Source organism: Amblyomma mixtum, chromosome 5, assembly GCF_055824585.1.
Source record: "Amblyomma mixtum isolate Tamu chromosome 5, ASM5582458v1, whole genome shotgun sequence".
Taxonomy (NCBI): domain Eukaryota; kingdom Metazoa; phylum Arthropoda; class Arachnida; order Ixodida; family Ixodidae; genus Amblyomma; species Amblyomma mixtum.
Window position 1 is genome coordinate 16,437,670 of NC_143016.1, and position 24,347 is coordinate 16,462,016.

At 48.4% G+C, this 24,347-nt stretch overlaps 1 protein-coding gene and 1 long non-coding RNA gene across 7 annotated transcripts in view; both read left to right on the forward strand.

The window, feature by feature from the left end:
- The window catches only part of InR (Insulin-like receptor), a 194,571-nt gene extending 186,833 nt beyond the window's left edge, over nt 1-7,738 (forward strand). For all 6 annotated transcript variants that reach the window (XM_089543464.1, XM_089543462.1, XM_089543466.1 and 3 more), the window contains one exon: nt 393-7,738. In XM_089543464.1, coding sequence (XP_089399590.1) covers nt 393-993 — 601 coding nt within the window. In that variant the 3' untranslated portion in view covers nt 994-7,738. The remainder of the gene's footprint in view (nt 1-392) is intronic.
- Nucleotides 7,739-16,039: 8,301 nt separating this feature from the next.
- On the forward strand, nt 16,040-17,140 carry LOC149341383 (uncharacterized). Its single transcript, XR_016282637.1, has 2 exons — nt 16,040-16,270; nt 16,997-17,140. It is a non-coding gene; the product is annotated as an uncharacterized LOC149341383 (long non-coding RNA).
- Nucleotides 17,141-24,347: the final 7,207 nt, after the last annotated feature.

Here is a 24,347-nt window from a genome sequence, read left to right on the forward strand (position 1 = left end):
TGCTTTTTGTCATGCTCTGTGCTTTGTTCACATATGCTGAAGCAACCATATACTTCAGTGTTCTTGTCATGTGCCGTCATGTTTGATGCATATTGAAAACAATCATACTGAGTATGGGTTCTTCATTATATAACACTGATTTATCGTGACCAAACTGGGGGCGTGCCTATTATGCGAGTGTACCTATTATGTGGGTAAATATGGTATATTGTATACAGGCAGTAACTGGGCACATCCTGGTGTTTGTGGGTTGTGTGCATATCGCTGCTTCTTCTTATGGTTGACACTTAATAGGACTAATGTGGCACCTTTGCACTTCTCTTTGGTTTCATTATTATTATCATTATGATAAGGGACCTGCATCACAAGGGTGTAATGTCACTGTGTTCCAGATACCAGATCATGAAGCTTTGCTGGGAACGCATTCCACGTACTCGGCCGAACTTCTTGCAAGTCATTGAGATGCTTCTGAATGATGTGGGACCGCACTTCAAGGAGGTCTCCTTCTACCACACCTGCTACCTCAAGAACCAAGAGCGGCGCTCCTCTGGGCCCACAGACAAGGACGGTGCCACTGCTGGTGACTTCGATGAGGAAGAAGAGGACGAGAACCTGACAGCCGAGACGCCACTCTGCAATGCCCCCGCCTCCACCTCAGAGCGTCCTCCTCGTGGCTTCACCCCAGACATGTCGTCACTTAACGACATGGATGAAGACCACTTGCAGCGATGCTTCTCCGATGAGATTGAGGATGACGATGATCCTGACATGGATGCCGTGAGCTTGGGTGCCGGTGAGCCATCCGTGTCAGTAGCTTTGCCATCCACACGTGGTGGACAGAGTTCCCCCCTCCGCGACGAGCAGAGGCCGGGCGACGAGCTCCCTCCGTCTGATGGGAGCAAAGGGAGTAAGGTGAGCAACCTGTCCAATGGGAGCATTGTGAATGGACGCATGTGCTTTCCGCAGCTCGGCAGCCGGACTACTGCGTGCTAGCACTGGGCCAACTGAGGGCCGGTGAGGGCCCTGGGGCTCTGCGACACAGTGGGCGTGCCAGGCAGCAGGGGGGACCCGTACCACATGAGAGGGCATGTCATGCGTGCGTCACCACTGTGATAGCTCCGCGACAGTGCTGTTTCCCCGTGGTCATCGTGGGGGATGGTCGCTTGACACGGCACCCATCAGCCAGTCCACATGAGGAGCAACCACACCAGTAGAGGAGGTCCAGCTGGGTGCACTGCATCGGTGCCGCCAGCCTTGCTGCAACAGAGTCGCCACCAGGTCTTTCCTGTAGCATGCTTACTTAAAACTGGTGCACGAGGGAGGGCGTGAAGGCAAAGCCTCGGGCTCTGTTGCACCACTCGTGTGCGTCTGTGAGAGTCAGCCCCACTCCTGATGCTGCTGATATAGTTGCACGCACGTCGTGTTCGGAAGGCAGGTGAGCTGTGGTTGAAAGCCGCGCCAGTGCAGCTGCATGGATGTTAAGCACGCCTCCTCTGGACTTTCTCTAGTATCCAGCAGCATCACTGTGAGGGCTCTGTGGGCCTGGGGCAGGCCCACCGTGGCAGGCCCACGGCACACGTTCTAGCAAATGGCAGTGTTAGTTTGGCTGAAGATTACTGCCCTGGAGAGTCAGCTCACTTGCACCTGGGTCAGCAGAGAGGGGCAGTCATTTCCACATGTGGTTCAGACAGAACTTGCTGCCATTGTCATGGCCGTGATCCACTGTGTGTTCTGGATGTGTTAAGCATGCCTTTGGCGAACACAACACAAATGCCTGCCAGGTATCATGGGATACGTGTCCACTTGCAGTCCACCATACAGCCTGAATTTGTGCTGTTGCGGCAGTTAACATTATCAAGTCCCTGCCTAGCCATTCTGGTCGTTGTTTGTGACAGCACACATCACAGGGATAGAGAGTTCAACGACAGCATGAGAGCCTTATATCACTGCTTTAAATGAGCGACTGTTGTTATGCCCTCGAATATTTCCAGCTTTGAGAAGTGCTCGTGCTAGCATTTCAGCACTATGTATGCTGAAAGATGCAAATGTAATCTTAGAATATTCGCATCATGCAAACTTTTGCAGTAGCAAGCAAGACAGCAGTTGCACTGAACATTGCCTTGCTAGGATACAAGCTTGTGCTGAATGCATGTCGTGCAATGAGCAACAATGCCTGCCCATCATAAGCAGAGAATGTTTTGTGATCAAATGTTTTCAACAGGCTTTTAAGAGCATGCCACCATAAGAGCATACATTCATGTGGATGGCCTCAAGTTCACCGGGGCATATTTATTGTGGAGCAGAGGAGTTCAGTGATTCATTACTTGAAGAGAGTAAAGGAGTCGTATCTGGTTTTCAGATTCAGCAAATTTGTCTCGCTACCATCTCACTTCGAAAGTGATTGTTTTGGCTGTCAACTTTTTTTAGTGACCTTAAAAAAGAAATGTGTGAAAACGAAACAATATTCTTAATCTTTACAACAGATTTTTATCTGCCAGGTGCATTGAGACCATGTAGGCCTGTATTGGAATCATTGGATTCAGTTTAAACAGTGCTGCCTCTTAGCCTTCAGACTAACCTCACTAGTAATCATTTGTCACAATCCTTTCAAAGGCCAGTTTTACTACTTTGTATCATTATTGAACAAATGTATTTAGAATCATTTCACTTAGCATATCTGCACCATGCTTGCTTTGAGAATTGCCCTACTTTATTTGTAAACAGTAGAGGTATTTCTATTTTACTACAATTGTGTAATGTTAGTGCATTTTTTGGGGGCAACGGCACAAGGTATACAAGCGGGTAATCTGTCTATGTATGGCAGAGAAGTCATTTTTTTTTACTGACATCAGTGTTTTAATTTCCTTTTTCCCGTCATGCCATGACTTTCTGTTCAAGTATTTTATACCATGATCATCACATCTAGTCAGGGTTCTTTTTCTATTGTTTCATTTTTCTTGTGGTTATGTAAGATACGCATCACTCAACACAAGCCTCTGACCCGTTGTGGTAGCTTGCAGGCCTCAAAACATTTGTGAAGAGAATATTGCTTCCAGTTTCAAGTTGCTAAAAAAAAAAGCAGAGCAGATGTTTAGAAATTATCTTTGACTTGCACAGATTTGGGATTGAGCCACTACTGTCTATGCCCTGTAAGCTGAAAATACAGCTTCCGCCTTCAGCTGCTGCTACCTTGTTTAGCCGGCACGTGTGTGTTTGTACTCTGCTTTTCTTTTGCTCTTCGCCCATTTGCCCTCCACTTTTTGGTTTGCTCAAGGGGCTGAATTTAACGTGAGTGACAGTTTCTGAAAGCGACATGTTTTACGTTGCAGTTATCAGTGCAACTGCTGCCTGTGTTTGCGGTCAAGTGCGTGAGCTTCTCTTCCTTCCTGTTAGTTTCTTTTTGTTTTTTGCCGGCGTGTTACGTTGCTCATACCCACATTGACGAGACAAAACACTGCTGTCGTTGGGGGCTTAATTGGCGGTCGCCTTATGGTGAGGCAAAATGGTCTCAGTCTTATTTTCCGGGCAGTTCCAAAACCAATCTAAGCAGGTGCTGGAGATGTTGCGTGTTGTTGCAAACTTACGGTCCAGATGTGTGGAGTCATTGGCAGTGGCAGAATGACATTGCTTTCCATACGGGTGTTTTATTACTTCACTTTGTTCATTTTTGTTTGTTCGCTTGTTCATGTTGCTTTACTATGGTTTTGTTATTGCGGTTGCCCTTATCATTCTCTCTCTTTACACTTTTGTATGTTCTGCCTCTTGGTAGCATCTTTTTGTCTGTAACTGCCTTTGTCGTACCATTTGTGCATGTCTTTTTGTTTTTGTTTCAATAGTGTCAGGTGTTCTTGTGAAAGGCTGGCAAAGCAGAAGGTGCATGCACCCAATTTATGTGTTGTTCTTCCGATAGAGCCGTGCCATTATTCTTTGTGGGTCTTTTATTCAAGTATTGTTTGACAATATCTCTCCCGCTCTGTTTGCTTTTTCCCCCCTGTTTGTGCGTGCGATGGTGCCAAAGATGGTGGCGAGAAAACGGAGCTCAATAGGAGGAGACAGAGTTTAAGTTTTTCATCGAGTAGTTCTTTTTTCTGCTTGCCTGTAGTCACATGCTGCAGCAGTGACACTTTACACACACCTCTGTACCCATCTCTTCCCCCCCCCCCCCCCCCACTTGATTTCTTCTGCATGCGCTTGTGGAGTTTCCTGTTTATGTAGGTTCCTACCATCCATGGTAGTTTTCGGACTGCTGGAGCAGCTTCTGTCAGTGTTATACCAGCAAGCTCTCTTCTCTCTGGCTGGCCTTATGTGCTGGCATTTTCTGGCACTGCTCTCTCACATCTTTATCAGCGGTCCTGTAGGAGCAAATGTTTGCAACCGAATTTGAGGCATTGCACAATTTTTGGGGGGTGCTTATTCACGTTCTCCGTTATCCACCTGTCTACACATGGCACTGTTGACAGCATTTTGTTGCACAAGGCATTCACTTGGGTTACTGATATTCTGAACATTGCAGTTGAGCTTTGTGGACCTAGTTATGTAAAAAGAAAAAGAAGTCACAGCATTTCACATTACTTTCACCTTTTTACTCATTGCTTAGATATCATCCTATGCCCTCTGTTTGATGAGTTTAAACAGGGTCGTTTTGTGAACACCGTTTCAAATTTGTAGTTGTGCCTTTTGCATGCCTATAAGCCTCTGCATTCAGTTAGCAAAAATGCTGAACTGGTAAACTGATGGAAGTACGTAAACAGAACTTTCAAATGTACAATACTATTGAACACACATGACCAGCGGCATTTCGTTTGAACCGCAAACAGGGGCGACCTCGGATAGGCACTTGTCATTTTTCAGGCCGTTGACTATGTTTCTGCAGGCAGGAGGTAACCATTAGCTGTTAGAAAAGCAGTCACATTTGGTCATTTTACTTGTGCACAGATGTGCTAACCTCGGTACTGTTTTGGATTCCATATTTTTTTTTCTGCAAATTGATAAGTCTCCCGGTCCATTGGTATCTATAGTTTGCCACATCCTAGGCTAGGTTCCGCCGCTTCATGCTTCCCGTGAACACTTTCTTTCTATCCCATTGTTGCGTTGTATGTCTCATAACCTGCATCTTCTGCTTTAGTTCATGTTCATGCAATCTATGTTCCTTTTAATGACGCTGCTTTGCGTCTGAATCCACCAAGTCAAGGTACATTCCAAATGCAGATAACATACTATGTTTTCTGGAGCCTAGTACACGGAATTGTTTGAAGAGGCAAAATTTTGACTGTTGTATTACGTGCAGTCATCACAATCTTTTTGCCACTAACACGAGTGACAAACATGGCTGTTGAACGGGGCAATTCAGCATTGTATTGAGCCTAAATGAATTTGCAGTCTTCATTTGTGAGGACCTTAACTTCAGCATTATTGCTATTGGTGTTGCATATTTGTGCAGTGCCTCCTATTTCTGTAAGGTTATTTTTTGCTGGACAGATTTTGTGTTGATTAGATTTGCTAGTGTCCTCAAAAAAAAAAAAAATCTACTAGGCGTTTTTAGCTTGGTGCGTGCAAACCTCTGGAAGTTAAGCTTACTTGTAATGCATGCCTCACGTTTTGTTTAATTACTGAAGGCGCAGTGTGCCTTAAAGTTTTAGGTTAGACAATTGCACAGGACTTGTGGGAAAGCGCAGAACACTTGACCCCCTGCATCGCTGTGTACCCCCTTTTTTTTTTGTTCACTCTTAGTGCTGACGCAACTCTTTTCTCATTTGGGATTGGTGTAGTATCTGGTATGTAGACTGTGTATTTTATTTATTTTTATTATTTTCAAGCTCAGAACGTTACACAATTGCGCAGCAGTCTTAAAACTGTGTAGTCATTTGTCACCTTTATCGTTACATTGGCACTGGTTACTTGTGAGACAAAACCATCGTGCGAAAGAAAACATTAAAAAAGTTTCTTTCATTTAAAGGTCAGAGAAAAGAGGTGGGAGGAGGGGGAAACATGTAAAATCAGAAATATGTCTTGGTCAGTCCTCATTCATGATATCTGTGGAAGTGTAGAAACAAACTGTGCTTACTGCATTGACACTTGTTTCTTTTATTTTTGTATCACTCTGGTGCATCTTGTGCTCTGCACTGCCTAGGCTGGCCCTCATGAAATGAGCAGAGGTTCTCACTGTCAGCCTGTAATCGTGTGCTTGTTGATTAGTCTTTTTTTTTTCTGTTTCATACCTGCACACAAGATGCATATTGTGTCTACATCTTAAACACTTTTTGGCCTTCATCCTGACATTGCATTGCAACATAGTCCCACTGGCAGCAAAGCAGTGTGCAATGTTACCCACTGAACGAACACATCACCTAGCATGCCTCTCGAAACAATTTGAACTACTACACACTGGGGCCTCAAGCAGCCATGTGGCTAGCTTTCACCTGCCTGCTCACATGATTTTTTCTCCCGCTTTATTTTATTTTTTATTTTCATTTTCGTTTTGCATGTGTGAACGTGTTCGTGTTTACGGCATCAGTTTCAGAGAACCACTCTTGCACATTGTGGAACAGGGCAGCTCCACCCTGACCCAGCTGTCCTTGCTTGGGGCAAATTGCGCTTTATTGTGTGGGTGCACGCAGAGTGATAGAGGGAGAAAGCATCATGTGGTCAGGGTACCACTGTCATTCGACATTTTTGCCTCTAGGTGCCAGATTCTGTAAAGGTTCCTTTTCTCTTTTTTCTTTCTTTTTCATTCACACGAAAACACCTGTAGCACAAACAGTGTCTAGCTCTATTCAGATCTGCCGCTTGCTCACCTGCTACAAACACATCCCACGGTTGGGAAGTCAGTGAATAGAAAGAAAGAGATTGCCGGGAGAGTTCTTGCAGAATCCTACCCTCGGACAGGCATTGTGGAGTCGTCGCTGCAGCTTCCTGAACATGTCTGGGGAAGTGTACAGTGTACTGCTTTGCCACCTCTGCGGTGGAGCACTGTCATGTGAAACGGTATTGTGTGCTCTGTGCTGTTTGCGTGTGTTAATGTGCGTGCATGTCGAATGTACTTAAAATGGCATGTGTATTTGTGTCGGGGAGTGCGAGCTGAGGTGCTCTTGTGAGACGCATGTTCAAGAAAAGTTTGAGGTCTGAAATGTCAAGGATGGCGCTTGTTGAGACAACTATAGTTTGCTGGACACTGTCCCTTTGCGACGACACTGTACATGCACTCACCACTTCATTCGCAGTATCTGGTTGGCAGATTTCAGGCAGCCTCTGGCACTGGTGTGTCACAGTCCTTTTTTTTTTCTTTTTCTCATGAAGACGCCTCAGCATTTCAGTATGTACATTCTAACCATTATTCATTCTTATTTTTAACAGCAAAAGCATATTTGTGTGGCGTGTGTTGTAACGAGAAGGAAGTTCCGATGTATTATTGGTTTTCGCACTCTTTTTCTTTTTGTAATGTGTATAGTTTGTATTTATTTCAGCAGAAGCAGCTGTGGAAGTCTACGTGACGTGACGGAGTTTCTCATTTTCCTTTTTCGTGCTGCCTTCTTTCTGTCTCCATTTATGCGAGGTGACACTCCTCACATGTGTGTATATATGTAAGATAGGACACTGCATCATCTTGTGTTGGTATGTGACATTATACCATTGTGTGTAAATATACACATATATATTGTATATGGGGGTCTGTGAACCCACATTGGACTTCAGTGCCAATATTATGCGTCATAATAAACCATTATTTATTTCTATATGCTGCATTGTGCACTGTCATTCCTGATGCTCGATTTTGCCTCCTTGCAAGGCTGCGAGCACCATTGTGTTGCATGCATTTGCACTGAACACATCTGTCATACTGTAACTTAAAGTGGACTGTAACTTAAAGGCTGGAGACAAGGCAGTAGGAGACTATGGCATAGGTTCTAGGAATAGCAGGGGAGAGTTGTTAGTAGAATTCGCTGATAGAAATAATTTACAGGTCATGAATACCTTCTTCCACAAACGAGCGAACAGGAAGTGGACGTGGAAGAGCTGCAATGGTGAGACTGAAAATGAAATGGATTTCATACTGTGCGCTCACCCTGGCATCGTAGAGGATCGGGAGGCCCTCGCAAAGTTCCGTTGTAACGACCACAGAATGGTAAGGTCTCGTATTAGCTTAGATTTGAAGAGGGAACGTAGGAAACTTGTGAAGCGGAAGGCCATTAACAAGTTAGTGGTAAGAGGGAAGTGGAGAAATTCAGGATTTTGCTGAAGAACATTTTTTCCGCTTTGAAGAAGACCGTAATGTTGAAACAATGACGATAATCTCACAGCTATTGTTACGGAGTGCACCGTAGAAGTAGGTGGTAGGATGGTTAGGATGTCTGCAAGCTATCTCGGGAGACTAAAGTTCTTATTGAGAAACGCCAAAGCATGAGGATGTATAGTATTGAAGAAGCGTAGCTTGTTAGGCCAGTTGGTGCATGGTATGTAGAAAACCAGCGACCAGGCTGCCTTCTGCGTCAGCACCATTGCGTACCTCTCCTGCAAAGCCCGGTTTCCAGCGTTGTCCTGTGTACTTCTCCTCCTTGTGAATGCGTCCTTTTCACTGGTTTTCTACATACCATGAGGATGTCTAACTCAACAGACAAAATAGAACTACCAGAGCTATCGAAGTTAATAAATAAGCACAAGGTAGCCGACACAAGGAAGTTTAACATAGAGATAATCGAGCATGCTCTAAGAACGTAGGTAGGCTAAAACAGTGAAGAGAAAACAAGGTATATGTAAAAACCAGATGTATGCGCTAAGAGACAAAGAGGGCGATGTCATTAGCAATATGGATAAGATAGTTAAAGTAGCCGTAGAGTTATACATAAATCTATGCTGTAGCGAATGTAATCAGAACGTTAATGAGGCAGTAAAGCACAGCAAAGGGACATCCCGCCAGTAACGAAGGAGGAAGTAAAAAAAGCCTTAGGAGCAATTCGACGGGGGAAAGCAGGTGGTGAGGATCACTTAACAGCAGATTTGTTGACGGACGGAGGAGAGATCGTGCTAGAAAAACTAGCCACCATGTATACACCATGCCTTGTGACCTCGAGACCAGAAGCTTGGAGGAATGCTAACATTATCTTAATTCATAAGACATGTCAAGGACTTGAAAAATTACAGACCGATCAGCTTACTGGGCATTGTCTACAAGGTATTTACCAATGTAATCGCTAATACAGTTGGGACAACCTTAGACTTCAATCAACCAAATGATCAGGCAGGCGTTCGTAAAGGATGCTCGACAATAGACCATATTCTTGCTATCAATCAGATGATATAGAAATGCGCAGAATATAACCAACCCCTATAGGCTCCCAAAGCATCGCCGGGTGGCGCTACTGCGCCTGATGTGCAGCGCCATCTATGGGAGAAAAGTAAAAACTGGGGCGCTGCTTTCACCACGCTTCTTTGCGCGCGCGCTTTCTTGCACGTGCACGCGCCCGCGCTGTTGTGATGTATCGCCTGCATTAGCCGCAATAAGATCGTTCAGACTGACGCGCAGTTCCGCAATGCAAACTTAATTAAAGGGCCAGTCTACTGAATTTTATCGACCATATTTTCTTTGCGGCAACCGATAGCTCTTTACTCAAATTACCGTTTAGCCAGCTGTGGTGCCAAGGAGTGCGGTAGACCATTTTAAAATAGAATTTATTAATGTGGGAACACATCTGTATGAGATGGTAGTCTCATCTGGCAACCATCTGGATTTCCGCCGCGCTAGCCGCGCGGCGACAAACATGGCGGCGCCCGTCGAAGCCGGATCTCTCGCTTCCGACTGAATTCTCGTTGTTGCTGCCTTTTTCAGTGCGTTCACTGGCCATAAATGGGGCGCCTGTCTTTCGCTTCGTCTCATCTCGCCTATAAGAAAACATATGAGATAAATTTGCTTTATTTTAATAATTAGAGTGACGATTCTGCCGCTCCTAGGCTTAAGTGGAGAGTCGGTTTGTTTACAGCAATGGTTCCCGTCCTGACGACCAGATGGCGCCACTATAGGCTGTTTATTTTTGCGTCTCTGCTAGCATACGCTGAACTAAAAGAGGGAATGTGCCTGCGTTTTGCGTACGTGTAACTATAAATATTCATGTGATTTACAGAAAAAGCGAGCGGTACGCCTTCTACAGTTTACTAGAACAAAATGTGCGTTTCTCTGACATTGGGGCATACAAATGGTACGTAGTATATTCACTTATGCTTCTACAAAAAAAGACTACCACTTTCTTGAACAAAATGAACGTTTGGGGTCGCCACCATGCTTTTTTACGCGACTTTTAACGCCGAAATAAAATATAAATTCCTGCCTAAACCGGGCGCAGACCCCTCGTTATTGATGTTATAGGGTGCCAACTACCAGAATATGCCATTATTTATACACTCATCTCGGTGAGTAGACTGACCCTTTAAAGGGTTGGAGATACCAAATTTGTGGTTCGCGCGTTCTTAGTTTCAAACGTTTCTTATGGCTCCAGGAAGCATGATACACACTCAAAGATTCATATATTCACAGTGAATAATTTATTATAGCATTTTTAGGTGAACGATTTTCGATTTCGGTTTCGGAACGCCGAGTTGTACAGTGACGTCACAGAGGGGGAAGATCAACTGCTTCGCTTGGTCACGTGGGCCCACAAAAGTTGTGACGCACCTACTGCTGCATCGTCTGCTTTCCCACACACGTGCTGACCAGCGCATGAAAACAAACAACTGCATTTCTAGTCCCATCAGCTCGGATTCTGACAGATCTGATTCCAATGAGTGAGGACATCGACTTTTTTTTTGTTCGCACGCTAATATCGCCTTCGCGGGTTCGCGTGAGGATGCGAAACACTTTGCAAAATGCCAGTAAGCATCGCGGCGCCGCTCTACCCAAGCTGCGCCCACAACCGGTGTCACATTTCGCTGCCGTGCAGCAGTACCTGTGCGCTGCTTGGGATGGTGTACAAATATCACAAGAAAAGACAAGATCGCCTTGTTATCAGAACTGCCAGCTATACTCGAGCAGCGACAAAGCATGTCTGCTTATGTTGGGAGCTTTCGGAACGGCACCGCTCGCGGGCGCTCCGGGCGACGAGCTCTGCTGCTGCCTGGCTGCCGTGGTCGTCGCTAGGCCTATAGCCTGTTTAGCAAGCGGCCGGCGCTTCGGAAGTCGCCTGCGCTATAATAAAAGGCCTACTTTTCACAAATAGCTGTAGTGTTAACAGAATCATCTCACAATAAAATAATAGTATGGTCAATCTCCTCGACGCCTTCGGCAGCGGAGCTAGCGGGCGCCAGGCGAGCCGGACCCCAACGTCGCGCCAGCGGCAGCTGCTAGGCGCGGTTGTGAGAAATTTGCTCATATCACAGTTGTTACCTCTACTAGCAGCTCAGTATTGGTCAGCGATCCTCAAACATGACACTTGTTTCACATTTCTTGTCCCATGGTTTATTATTTACGTCAAGAACACTCTTTAGCTCGCTTTTATGACGTCGGCAGACGGTATCCAGGCTGACCTACCGGCCGGCAGACTCGGCGTACTTCACGTCCGCACAAGAAAATACAAAACAGCCATGCTACCAGAAAGAATGCTTTCTAGATTCGAGATACGACAGCATGACTGTGCTAAAAGTGGATCTTTCGGCAGCGACACTGCCTGCGGCAACGCCGGCCGACAACCTGCGCGCTGGTGCCAGACTGCAGCCCTAGTCGTCGCTAGGCCTAGCTGCTTTCGCATATCGACTAGGCAGCTGAGGGCGCTTCGGGACTGGCCAGCGCTCAGAAACGTGCTCCGCTCGGCACCCCTTTACTGTGAACTCGTCCCATAATAAAAGATATGTTCGATTTCCACGACGTCTTCAGCAACAGAGCTAGCAGACGGCAGGCGAACCGCACCAGGTAGCAGCAGCACAAAACCGGCTGATGAAATTTGCTTGCATCGCAGTCATCACTTCTACCAGGAACTCGGTATTTGCCAACGATCGTCAGAAACGATGCATTTTTGATATTCATATATCCCAGGGTTTGCTATGAACGTGAACAAACAATACTATCGCGTTCTTCAGATGCCGGCGTTCGGCACGAAGACTGGCGCAGACCGCCCGGCTCCAAGCAGTGCGCCCTATGTCATCATGACGCTGCCGCTCTCCGCGCTCGCATTGGCTGCCGCTTCCCGTCGTTGTTGCCGCGAGCGGCCCGCCGTTGACATCTAGCAGGCCGGACGCAGGCAACGAGCTGCAATCGGACGTTGCGGCGCGCCGAGCGAGTGGCGGTTAGCAGCAAATGCGGCTCGCTGGTGCGTCGACTGCGCTCACGCGGCTGTGCCCCGCTCATCGTATGTCACTGTATTTTGGTATGACATCACTAAAACTAATTTTTCTACACCCCTTGTGACGTCATGGTTGATGGCGCTAGCGGTGGGTCTAGATCGTGAGAGTGAGCGTTTAGGTAATCTTTGGAACCGAATTAAAATATTTTTTAAACGTTTGTTGCGTCCAACACCTGGCTATGAGTGCCCTTGCATACATAGGAATCCCATAGCAGGCTTTCTATAGCTTCAAAATTTGGTGTCTCCACCCCTTTAAAGGGAGGAATAGACTGATTAGTCGCGTCTACTGTGTGGAGCAGACGATCGACGACGGGATACGTTTCTCGAGTGAGTAATAACGTCGTACTGTATGACATGTAACTAGGGGTAAGTCCACTGTATAATTATATGCTCGAAATATGCGAAGTACTATCAGCTCTGCGAAATAAAGCCAGACACTTGTTGATCGTAGTTGTCAGTTGCATGCGATGCGCAGGGCGGTCACTTACGTGCGAGTCGAAAGGACATGCCAGCAGGCAACAGTTCGTCAACATTCTACTCCACCTTGGGGGATTCCCCTAAACATTAGACCACCATTGTTCACACTTGCAAGTGCGACCTGCGGGTCGCCTTCTCGCTTGAAACGAAAAGCGCTTTCGAGAATTTCGTCTGCTTTGACCGCGTCTCCTGCACTCGCGCTCGGTGCGATTCGCAGTGCACTACGGCGACCAGGAGGATGTCGTGACGGTATTGATGTGCATCGCAGTCGTACAAGCGTCATGATGACAGCGGCAGCGGCGCGCTTCTCAGGGCCGGCCTAGCTGTTTGCCTGCCGCCGCCGTCAGAAAAAATACGCTAATATGTTTGTTCGCGTTCATACCAAGCCCTGGAGTAGAGCAACGTCAAAAATGATTCATTTTTGAGGATCGTTGGCCAATACCGAGCTGCTGGAAGAAATGATAACTGCGATACAAGCATATTTCTTTTCCAAAGCCGCTTTGCTGACGCCCAGTGCTGCTCGCCTGTTGTCACCTAGCTGGCTCCGCTGTTGAAGGCATCACGGAAATCGATCACGTCTTTGTTTATTATGTGACGAGGAACATAGTAAAACGGTGACGCGAGTAGCACCTTTATTACAGCGCTGGCCAGTTCCGAAGTGCCCTCAGCTGCAGCATCGATGCGAAATGGTTAGGCTTAGCGACGACTACGGCAGCGAGGGAGCAGCACAGTTCGTCGCCCGCGGCCACGCCGGGGGACGTCGTTGCCGAAACTCGACTGTCCGCGGGCGGCGTCATTGCCAAAAGCTCGACTGTCTCGCCGATTAGTTCAGCGGCTTGCGACTCGCAGTCGCAAGGCTGGAAAATCGAGCAGCGAGCGACTTGCCTGCGCGTCGTCTGCCACTTTTTTCGTGCATAGTAGGGACAGACTCACTGGCTCGCCGAAGAGCGCGGCCGCATACTCTTGTGTTCGCGGTAAGAGTGGATCACCGTGTACATACGCTTTGGTTTTTACATTACGGCCTACTACCTCCTTTTTGCTTCACCGAGACCGCGTCTGTCAGCGTGATTGATTGATTGATTACAAACATCTTTATTTCTTCAATATTCTCAGAACATGTGAGTGGGCCTAGTCCGGTAGTCCACTGGCCGCTGCTGCTGCGCTGGCCCTCCCCACCAGCCAGTGCTGACGGTCAGGATCATCGCTGGGCAGAATAGCCTCTCACTGCTCCTCCGAGGGGTTGGGAATGGGGTCAACTAAGGGATTAAATTGGCATGCCCACACCATATGGTAGAGGTTAGCTACCTCTCCACAATATGGACACTGCGGAGAGTATAGTGTAGGGTACCACTGGTGTAATTTAGCTGGTGTTGGGTATGTGTTGGTTTGTAGTCTCCTAAGGGTGTTCTCTTCTAACTTATTGAGGGATTTGTGTGGTGTTGGGTACTCCTTTCTGGCTGTTCTGTATGGCGCGAGATTGTCAGCATACACTGCTAAACCTATTAGGTCGCGGCACCCTTCATGGTCATCAGGGGGAGACGCCCGATATAGAAGAGCTCGGGCATGCCTGTGGGCGGCTTCGTTTCCTCCTGGTAGTTTCAGGTGACCGGGGAACCAGATGACTGAGACTTGGTTGGGTGGATGCTTAGTCAGCAATGACAACCCTGACTTGTGAATTAATCCGTTATTGAAGTTGCGACAGGCGTTCTGGGAATCAGTGAGCACAACGGCGTTGGGGTTAGATGCTACAGCTAATGCAATAGCTGCCTCCTCTGCGTGAGTGGGGTTAGATGTTTTCACCGAGGCGCAGTTCACCATCGACCCTGAAGGCGTTGAGACCACAATAGTCATGACTCCATTCTTTGGTCCTGCTGCGTCCACGTAAAGGGTGTTAATTTGCTTGTCCCATTTCTTCTGCAGGGCTTCACCTCTTGCTTTCCTCCTCTCGATGTTATATGCGGGATGCATATTCCGCGTAATGGGGTGCACGTTGATGCGTCTTCTCACTTCGCGTGGGACCTCTTCCCTTTGGTCAATTGTATAGGGCTGATTAACATGTATTTTTTCGAGCAGTTCTCTTCCGGGTTTTGTAAGTGCGAGCCTATTCAGTTGTGAGAGCCATTGTGCTTCCCACATCTCTTTGCGGGTATTATGTACTCCTAGAGCCATGAGCTTTGCCGTTGGTGTGGAGACTGCACTCTAGAGGAGGCGGAGCGTATCCCAGTACTGTGGCGCCATATGCCCTGGGTCTCCCCGCTCCCCCGTAACATGGACACCGACATGCACGAAAACAGACGACAAGCGCGGGCTCGGGCTCTTGAGAGACAACACGGCTCCCGACCCGTTGTATATTATGTAGACGTAGCAGGGCCATCGCCCACGGGATTTTACACGGCCGCTGTCGTTCACCAGGAAATGCACGTTGATGGACTCTCTTTTCGAGCCCCGAATTCAATGCGAGCCGAGGAAGTAGCGATAGCGCTTGCTGCCGCCCACGCCAATTCAAGAACCATCATCACGGACTCCCGAAAAGCATGTGATCATTACGTAGCAGGGGAGATCTCCCCCTTAGCTGCTTGCATTCTAAGACGGACTGCCACTGATCCAACACCGAAAAGAATCATTTGGGCTCCTGGCCACCAGGGCTTACGACCCAAGCAACCACAGATATCCGTCGGACGTACGAGCTAGATCCGAACGTCCTTTGCCGAGATCGGACGTCCATCGGACGTACGAACACAATCCGATTTCGGATATCCGTATTCGTACATCCGCCGGACGTACGGAGAGTGTCCACTTTTGTATATCCGCATGAGAGACGAGGTGGACGTCCGAAGGATGTAAGGTCGAGTATTTTCCCAGGCCATGAGTATGGACGTTTTTTATTTCACAGAAAATTCGAGTCTTTCGTGTATGTATACTGTTTTATTTGCATCAGTTGGAGGGTTTGACGCGAAGACGTTTGTAAATTGGTACGATTCCACTGCTACATGCAGTGATAGAGCCGCCAACGAGCTAAATATATCTAAGAGGAGAAGCACGTGTTGCAGAATTTTGCAAGAACTCAATGACTAGTTTTATATTTATAAAACTTCTCCAAATTAGAGGCGCGACATGTCCACTGTTTTGCTACCTAAACTTGCCATTGAAACCATTCGTAAGCATCAAAACTCCCGTGCATTCTGCTATCACCATCATCATAGATGTCAGTTCGCGGTCAGACCAATCCAATTCATCAGTACGGCTCCGTAGCGCTGTTGTTGATATGTCGCGTAGTGTTGTCGCGCAGATCTTTATAGCTCTGTTATTATAAAATGTGGCTTTGTTCGGTCTGTGGACGAAAGTTGTATGTAACTTAAGCAATTCGAAAGATACGGGAAGCGCCTGAAGCTCTTCTAGAACACCGGAATCCCGTACTGCGTCGACCTTGGTGTAAAGAAGGCTTAGTGCACATGTGATTGCCTACGAAGGTATGTATCCAGTACACTTCTTTGGAACTTTGCTTCTAGGACAATGCAGCATGCTCATATAACATTCGTTCACAGGACAGTGGGAGCAGTAAGCGCGAGGAGATGGCTTCCACAAGTGTGTGCTATTGTCACACTTTCGGGAGCCTACATCACACAACTGCGGGAGCCCTCAACTCGCGCGACGTGTACGCACTCGTGTGTGTGTACGTGTTTCTCCCTTTCGTCTTGTGTTATTCTGCGCAAAGTTTTCTTGAATATGTCGTTGCACCAACTGGCCCAACATTCTGCTCTACTAATTCCCACTCCTCTTCAATGTTGCGGGACGGAGTGTTTTCGCATTTTGTTCATTTTTAAGGCATCGCTATGTTCACTGTGCCTATATAAAGAGTGACAACGCGCGAAAGGCAGACCATAGGAAGCACGTGAGGTCGCAGTGGTTCTCAACGGAAGCTTTGCGGCTTTCTGTGCACAGTCGCGTACAGTGCTGCGCAGGTTAGTGCCCTAAGGCCCATGAAAATAAAGAACAGATACATTGTCAAATATGGTGTGGAAAAGTGAGAGCTGTTATTGTCTTATACTTATTGAGGTGTTTGTTAAAGTGCATTGTCTGTAATACTTGCAGCATTAAACACTTCTATTAATTGGTTCCAATGTTTTTACTTGGGCTACTGCACTGTGCCATTTGTTTCACATGACTGATGTTTGCCGCGTTCTTTTTTATTTCAGAAATCCTGTGGGTGGGAAGATTACGGATGTGTGTCCCAAGCTTGCCACATTTGAAGAGTCACATTTAAGAAATTTTCCGAATGTAACCCATTGCTCTGCTGATGTATCATGAACCACAATAAAATATGCGTGCTATGCATCAAATTTTTTGGTTTTATTGCATTGCGCGGAGTGAAAAAAGCACGCATGCACCATATATGCGAATATTCGAGAAAGATCCGCCAATGGACGTACTCAACTGGACGTCCGTCGGCGGGCGAACCGTATACCTTTGGCCACCTTTCGGACGGCTGACGGACGTCTACCGACTGTTTGCGGATGTTCAGCGGACGTACAGAACATCCGAAATAGACCTCTGTCGGCCGTCCGAAGGATATCGGTGGTTGCTTGGGGAGGTAATGAGGCCGCTGACGCGGCTGCCCGAGCGCTTATTCACCGGGCTCCTCATCCCAGCTCTTCTGGCTCGGAGACTAACCAGCCGCTGCTGCGATTCAGGGAAATAATAACGCATTATACCGACAACCACCGCCTTTTCCCGGCCCCTGCAAAGGGGCTGAGTAAGACGGAGGAGCGAACTTTAAGGCGCCTGAAGACAGGTACTCTACTCTGTCCTGCAATCTTAAAGCATTACGATCCTAACACGGATGGCCGATGCCCGCACTGTGGGGAGACCTGTGATATCTTCCACATGGTGTGGGCATGTACTCAAAATCCCCACCTCCCCCCTCCCCCTACCCCTTCCAGAGAGGCATGGGAGACTGCCCTCCTCAACTGCTCCTCGCTCGAGTCCCAAAGGGCTCTGGTGAAACGGGCGAGAGACGGGGCCTCGTCATGCAGTGTCCCGGACTAGGGACGCCGACCATGTAGCAGGGCCACTCTGTGGCTCCCAAACTCTTTCACCAAATAAATTTTTTCACCACCACCACCACCCCGCCCCTTTTGAGCTTCCACTACGGCGCCTATTTTTATTGCGAAAGCAATACTGCTCGAGGTTTCCGCTCTTGGCCGTCGTCCCGGAGAATCCACCATTGACCTTCAGCGTGACCTATGTGTGACGTCATACCAGCTGTGGAAAAGTGGGGCCCAACTCTGCTCGTCCCGATCGTCCCAGCGAATCCTCCATGCCACAGCTGCGCGCCGCTGCCGCGAGGGGCGCTCGCTGTACGTGACGTCATGCCAGCTGTGGAAAAGCGGCCCCCCCCCCCCCCCCCAACTCGGCTCGTCGCGATCGTCCCAGCGAATCCTCCACGCGCCGCTGCCGTGGGGGAGGCGCTCGCTCTACGTGACGTCATGCCAGGTGTTGAAAAGCGGCCCCCCAAATCGGTGGTGGTGGCGGTAAACGTTTATTTGCTCTATTTTACAATTTTTTTTTGCGGCTTCAGATGGAGTCTTCCATTTTATCATCGGGGTCGGTTCCCCTAGTCCAGGGCTCCGCTGAGGGTAGCTGCCCTGCGTGCACGCCTGACTAGTCCTTGTTGGACTTTCAGGATGTCGCTGGATAGCATCCTCTCCCACTGTTCCGCACTCGGGTTTTCAATGATGGATAGCTTGTCTATTTTCTGGCATGCCCATGTGGTATGGTATAATGTTGGTTTGTCTCCACACCACGGGCACTCGCTCTTGTACTGTGTGGGGTAGATTTTGCTTAGGATGTTTGGGCACGGGAATGTTTCCGTTTGTAACTGCCGACATGCTACGGCGTCTTCTCTATTGAGTTGTTTGTGTGGGGGTGGGTATTTTCTTCTCATCCCTCTGTAGTAGTTAAGAATGTCTGTATAGCTTTTGGCTACCGGTTCGGGTTCCTCAGCGGTGTGGGGAATGTGGGAAGCTCGGTTTGTTGAGTACCCTCGAGCTATCCTATCCGCCTCCTGATTTCCCGTAATGTCGGTACGTCCCGTGTTGTGACGGCGTTGTCGGTGGACAAGCCGCTCCCGGTCGATGCATCAGACAGCGTAGCCAGGCCGGAGAATGACGCTTTATTCTCGGATCAAGGGGTATTATATAGCCAGAGGGGCGAGGGAAAGAAAGAATGAAAGATCGGTGTCGGCACGGGTTCATAGTTGGTGGCTTATCGCTTCTGCTATCAGCAGCATCCCTTCCTCCTAATAGCCATAGCGATCCACAGGTTTCTTCACCCGGGCTGACCGGCGCAGCGTCGTCTCCTGGGGTGCAGGGTCAACGGGTGCTGACGTAGGTGCGTTGTGTTCAGCCAGCGGATGGTCCGATGGTGCGCTGCTTGACTGTTTGTCCCTGTGTGTGTGGAGCCCTCGTCGTAGCGTTTGCGGACTTGATCAGCATGACGACGAACCACCACCTCATCTTCCGTCTTGACAGTCACTAGTCGAGCGCCTGTTGTCGACTTCACCTTTCCGGGTGTCCACTTGTCACCCACTCCATAGTTACGGACTAGTACTGGGACCCCCGGAGCGAAACTCCAGCTGGCGTCGTCCGAAGTTCTCTTAGCTTCTCTGCACAGCTGCGCAGCTTTGTCCCTGGGAGGAACACATGTCAAGTCGAGTGCGTAGTCGATAACCTAACAGTGTTTCTGAAGGTGAAAGGCCGGACTGCCGCGGGGCATTCCTGTAACGACACAAAACTCGCGCGAGTGCGGTTGAGAGATCCACGCCCGGCATCCTCTTTAATCCATCCTTCACCGTCCTGACTGCACGTTCTGCGAGTCCATTGCTCTGAGGATGGTAGGGTGGTGTCCGAATGTGGGCAATGCAGTTTCTTTCCATGAATGTGGCGAAATCCGACCCCGTAAAGGGCGTGCCATTATCCGTTACTACAGTGCGCGGTAGTCCGAACTGGCTGAAGAGCGTACGCAGCGCGTTTACCGTGCTACTTGACGTTGCACGCGCTAGTGGAGTTGCCTCGATCCACTTACTGTGGGAATCTACCACGATTAGCAACATTTTATCTCTGATAGGTCTAGCAAAATCCAGGTGCAGACGGGACCACTTTTCTTCGGTTGCCGGCCAGTTCACTGGCTCACGAGCTGGTGGCATTGGTAAAGCCTGGACACAGTTCCTGCATTGAGCGGCAATTCGGCAAATATCCAAGTCAATCTCCGGCCACCAAAATTTAGACCGCGCTACCTTCTTCATGGTGCAGACGCCCTGATGGTCTTCGTGCAGCATCATCAGCAATCTAGCGCGTGCCTGTTTGGGGATTACTACACGATGTCCCCACAGTAGGAGACCATCCTGAACAGATAACTCCTGCCGCTTTTTGTAGAAAGCCATCATCTCAGAGTTACCGGTTGAACATGCGTTGGGCCAACCCTCACGGACGTACCTGCATACAAGGGATAGCACCTCGTCCGTTGCTGTAAGTGACCGCAATTCATTTATAGTGATGGCCGACTGGTCCCACTGGTCGATGGCGGGAACAAACTCTGCGTCGCCTTCCGGTGCAGTCTCGGTTTCCTGCAAGGTTTGAGGTAAACGGCTCAGGACGTCCGCGTTGACCATCATTTTACCGGACTTGCAAAGCAGCTTGTATTTGTATGCTCCCAGTAAGAGCGCCCATCTTTGTATTCTGGCGGCGGCCATGACTGGGGTCTGGCGATCCATTCGCAGAAGGCCAAGCAGAGGACGGTGATCCGTGACCAGGGTGAACTCCCTGCCAAGTATGTAGTCACGGAAACGTGAAACACCGTAGACAAGAGCTAACGCTTCCCGTTCAATCTGAATACTTCGTTTCAGCCGAAGTCAAGGTCCGGGACCGAAATCCAATGGGCCTGTTTTCTCCATTTATGCGATGGAACAGTGCCGCTCCTACCCCTTGAGGAGAGGCGTCGCATTCCAAAAGTAGCTCGAGCTTCGGATTGAAATACGTTTACACAGGAGCTGCGCAAAGAGCCTTTTTCGCCAGTTCGAATGCAGCTTGTTCTTTTTGGCTCCACATCCACCTGGCTCCCTTCGTCAGCAGCTTGTACAAAGGAGGAAGTAATGTGGACAGATTAGGGAGAAACTTATTGTAGAGCGTGATGAATCCAAGAAAAGCACGCAACTCTAATATTACGTGGAGAAGGGGCTAGTCTGATAGCATCGATGTTCTTCTCAATTGGATGCAACCCGTTTTTGTCAATGCGATGACCAAGATATGTTACTGCTTGCTCGGCGAAGCGACATTTATCAGAGCGCAGCTTAATACCATGTTCCCTGAAGCGCTGCAGCACTGCTTTCAAGTTGGCGTCATCTTGGCTCTTATCAGCTATAAGCACATCGTCAAGGTAGGCCTGCACGCCGGTTAACCCTTGGAGTACCGATTCAATTTTCCGCTGGAAGACTGCTGGCGCCGACGAGATACCGAATGGTAGCCGATTGTAGCAGTAGAGCCCTTTGTGAGTGTTAATGACGGTCAGTTTCCGCGAATCCTCGTCTAGCGCGACCTGGTTATAAGCATCCCGCAGATCTAGCACACTGAACCGTTCTCCTCCCGCTAAATTGGCAAACATATCGTCAATGACTGGCAGCGGGTATTGCTCAATCTCACACACTGGATTTAGTGTAGCTTTAAAGTCTCCGCAAATGCGCACCGAGCCGTCCTTTTTCAAGACGGGAACAATGGGCGTGGCCCATTCCGAATATGGCACTGGAGATATTATCCCCGCTTCCGCGAGCCTATCCAACTCCTGCGACACTTCCTCTTTGTACGCAAAAGGAACCTTCCTTGCCTTGAAAAACTTCGGAGTCGATCCGCTCTTGAGATGAATCCGGGCTGGCTTCAGGAGTCCCGTGGTCTCGGTGAAAAGATCGGCGTAACTGGTCAGTAGTGCCAAAGCCGGTAGGGGGCAGCTGGCGGAATTGTGCTGGCCTTGTTGGGTTGCGCCTTGACGTGAAGGAGAGCCGTTCCCGTGTCATCCAGTTTCTGCAATAGATCCTGGCCACAAAGACTGGGGCCTTTGCAGTTTAACACCACCAGGCTGCATTCAACTGTCGCTGCTTGATAAGACACGTCCATGCTCATTACCCCAAGCACGGGTAGCTTCCCGAGATAGCACGACAACTTTATCGGCGATTTCGCAACCGGAGGCCATTCCTTACGATGCTTGTCATAGATAGCTTTTGAAATGACGCAGACTGGGGATCCGGTATCAATGTCCATTTTTAGGTCAACGCCGTTCCACGTGAATGTTTTCTGAATGGGCGGTAGTAGTGTCTGCTTCGTGCGGAGAGACCAAATCTGCGATGTACTACTATCACTGTCCTCAGATTCCTGCTGCGCTTGCGCATCCATGGTACCGGTTCTGTTAACAGTGTCCGATGAAGAGCACATCCTTGCTAGATGACCGTACTGTTTGCATTTGAAACATTGCCGTCTGCTAAAGCGACACGCTTCCGTCTTGTGGCCACGGTTCCCGCAGCACTGGCATTGCTTTTGTGGCCTGAACTTCGGCTTTTCTCATGGTTTGAGCCGACGAGTTACATTGAGCATGTTAGCATCCAGAGCTTGTCCGGTTATGCCCGTGAATCAAGTTCGGCGCTTTCTGCAGCTAGCGCGAGAGCCTCTGCTTCCTTCCCAAGCAACCACAGATATCCGTCGGACGTACGAGCTAGATCCGAACGTCCTTTGCCGAGATCGTACGTCCATCGGACGTACGAACACAATCCGATTTCGGATATCCGTATTCGTACATCCGCCGGACGTACGGACAGTGTCCCAATTTTTTATATCCGCATGAGAGACGAAGTGGACGTCCGAAGGATGTAAGGTCATGTAAGGTCAAGTATCTTCCCAGGCCATGAGTATGGACGTTTTTTATTTCACAGAAAATTCGAGTCTTTCGTGTATGTATACTGTTTTATTTGCATCAGTTGGAGGATTTGACGCGAAGACGTTTGTAAATTGGTACGATTCCACTCCTACCTGCAGTGCAAGAGCCGCCAACGAGCTAAATTTATCTAAGAGGAGAAGCAGGTGTTGCAGAATTTTGCAAGAACTCAATGACTAGTTTTATATTTATAAAACTTCTCCAAATTAGAGGAGTTGTGCGATATGTCCACTGTTTTGCTAGCTAAACTTGCCATTGAAACCATTCGTAAGCATCAAAACTCCCGTGCATTCTGCTATCACCATCATCATAGATGTCAGTTCGCGGTCAGACCAATCCAATCCATCAGTACGGCTCCGTAGCGCTGTTGTTGATATGTCGCGTAGTGTTGTCGCGCAGATCTTTATAGCTCTGTTATTATAAAATGTGGCTTTGTTCGGTCTGTGGACGAAAGTTGTATGTAACTTAAGCAATTCGAAAGATACGGGAAGCGCTTGAAGCTCTTCTGGAACACCGGAATCCCGTACTGCGTCGACCTTGGTGTTGCACATGTGATTGCCTACGAAGGTATGTATCCAGTACACTTCTTGGAACTTTGCTTCTAGAACAATGCAGCATGCTCATATAACATTCGTTCACAGGACAGTGGGAGCAGTAAGCGCGAGGAGATGGCTTCCCCAAGTGTGTGCTATTCTCACACTTTCGGGAGCCTACATCACACAGCTGCGGGAGCTCTCAACTCGCGTGACTAATTCCCACTCCTCTTCAAAGTTGCGGGACGGAGTGTTTTCGCATCTTGTTAATTTTTAAGGCATCGCTATGTTCACTGTGCCTATATAGAGTGACAACGCGCGAAAGGCAGACCATAGAAGCACGTGAGGTCGCAGTGGTTCGCAACGGAAGCTTTGCGGCTTTCTGTGCACAGTCGCGTACAGTGCTGCGCAGGTTAGTACCCTAAGGCTCATGAAAATAAATAAGGAACAGATACATTGTCAAATATGGTGTGAAAAGTGAGAGCTGTTATTGCCTTATACTTATTGAGGTGTTAAAGTGCATTGTCTGTTATACTTGCAGCATTAAACACTTCTGTTAATTGGTTCCAATGTTTTTACTTGGGCTACTGCATTGTGCCATTTGTTTCACATGACTGATGTTTGCCGCGTTCTTTTTTATTTCAGAAATCCTGTGGGTGGGAAGATTACGGATGTGTGTCCCAAGCTTGCCACATTTGAAGAGTCACATTTAAGAAATTTTCCCAATGTAACCCATTGCTCTGCTGATGTATCATCAACCACAATAAAATATGCGTGCTATGCATAAAATTGTTTTTGGTTTTATTGCATTGCGCGGAGTGAAAAAAGCACGCATGCGCCATATATGCGAATATTCGAGAAAGATCCGCCAATGGACGTACTCAACTGGACGTCCGTCGGCGGGCGAACCGTATACCTTTGGCCACCTTTCGGACGGCCGACGGACGTCTACCGGCTGTTTGCGGATGTTCAGCGGACGTACAGAACATCCGAAATAGACCTCTGTCGGCGTTCCGAAGGATATCGGTGGTTGCTTGGG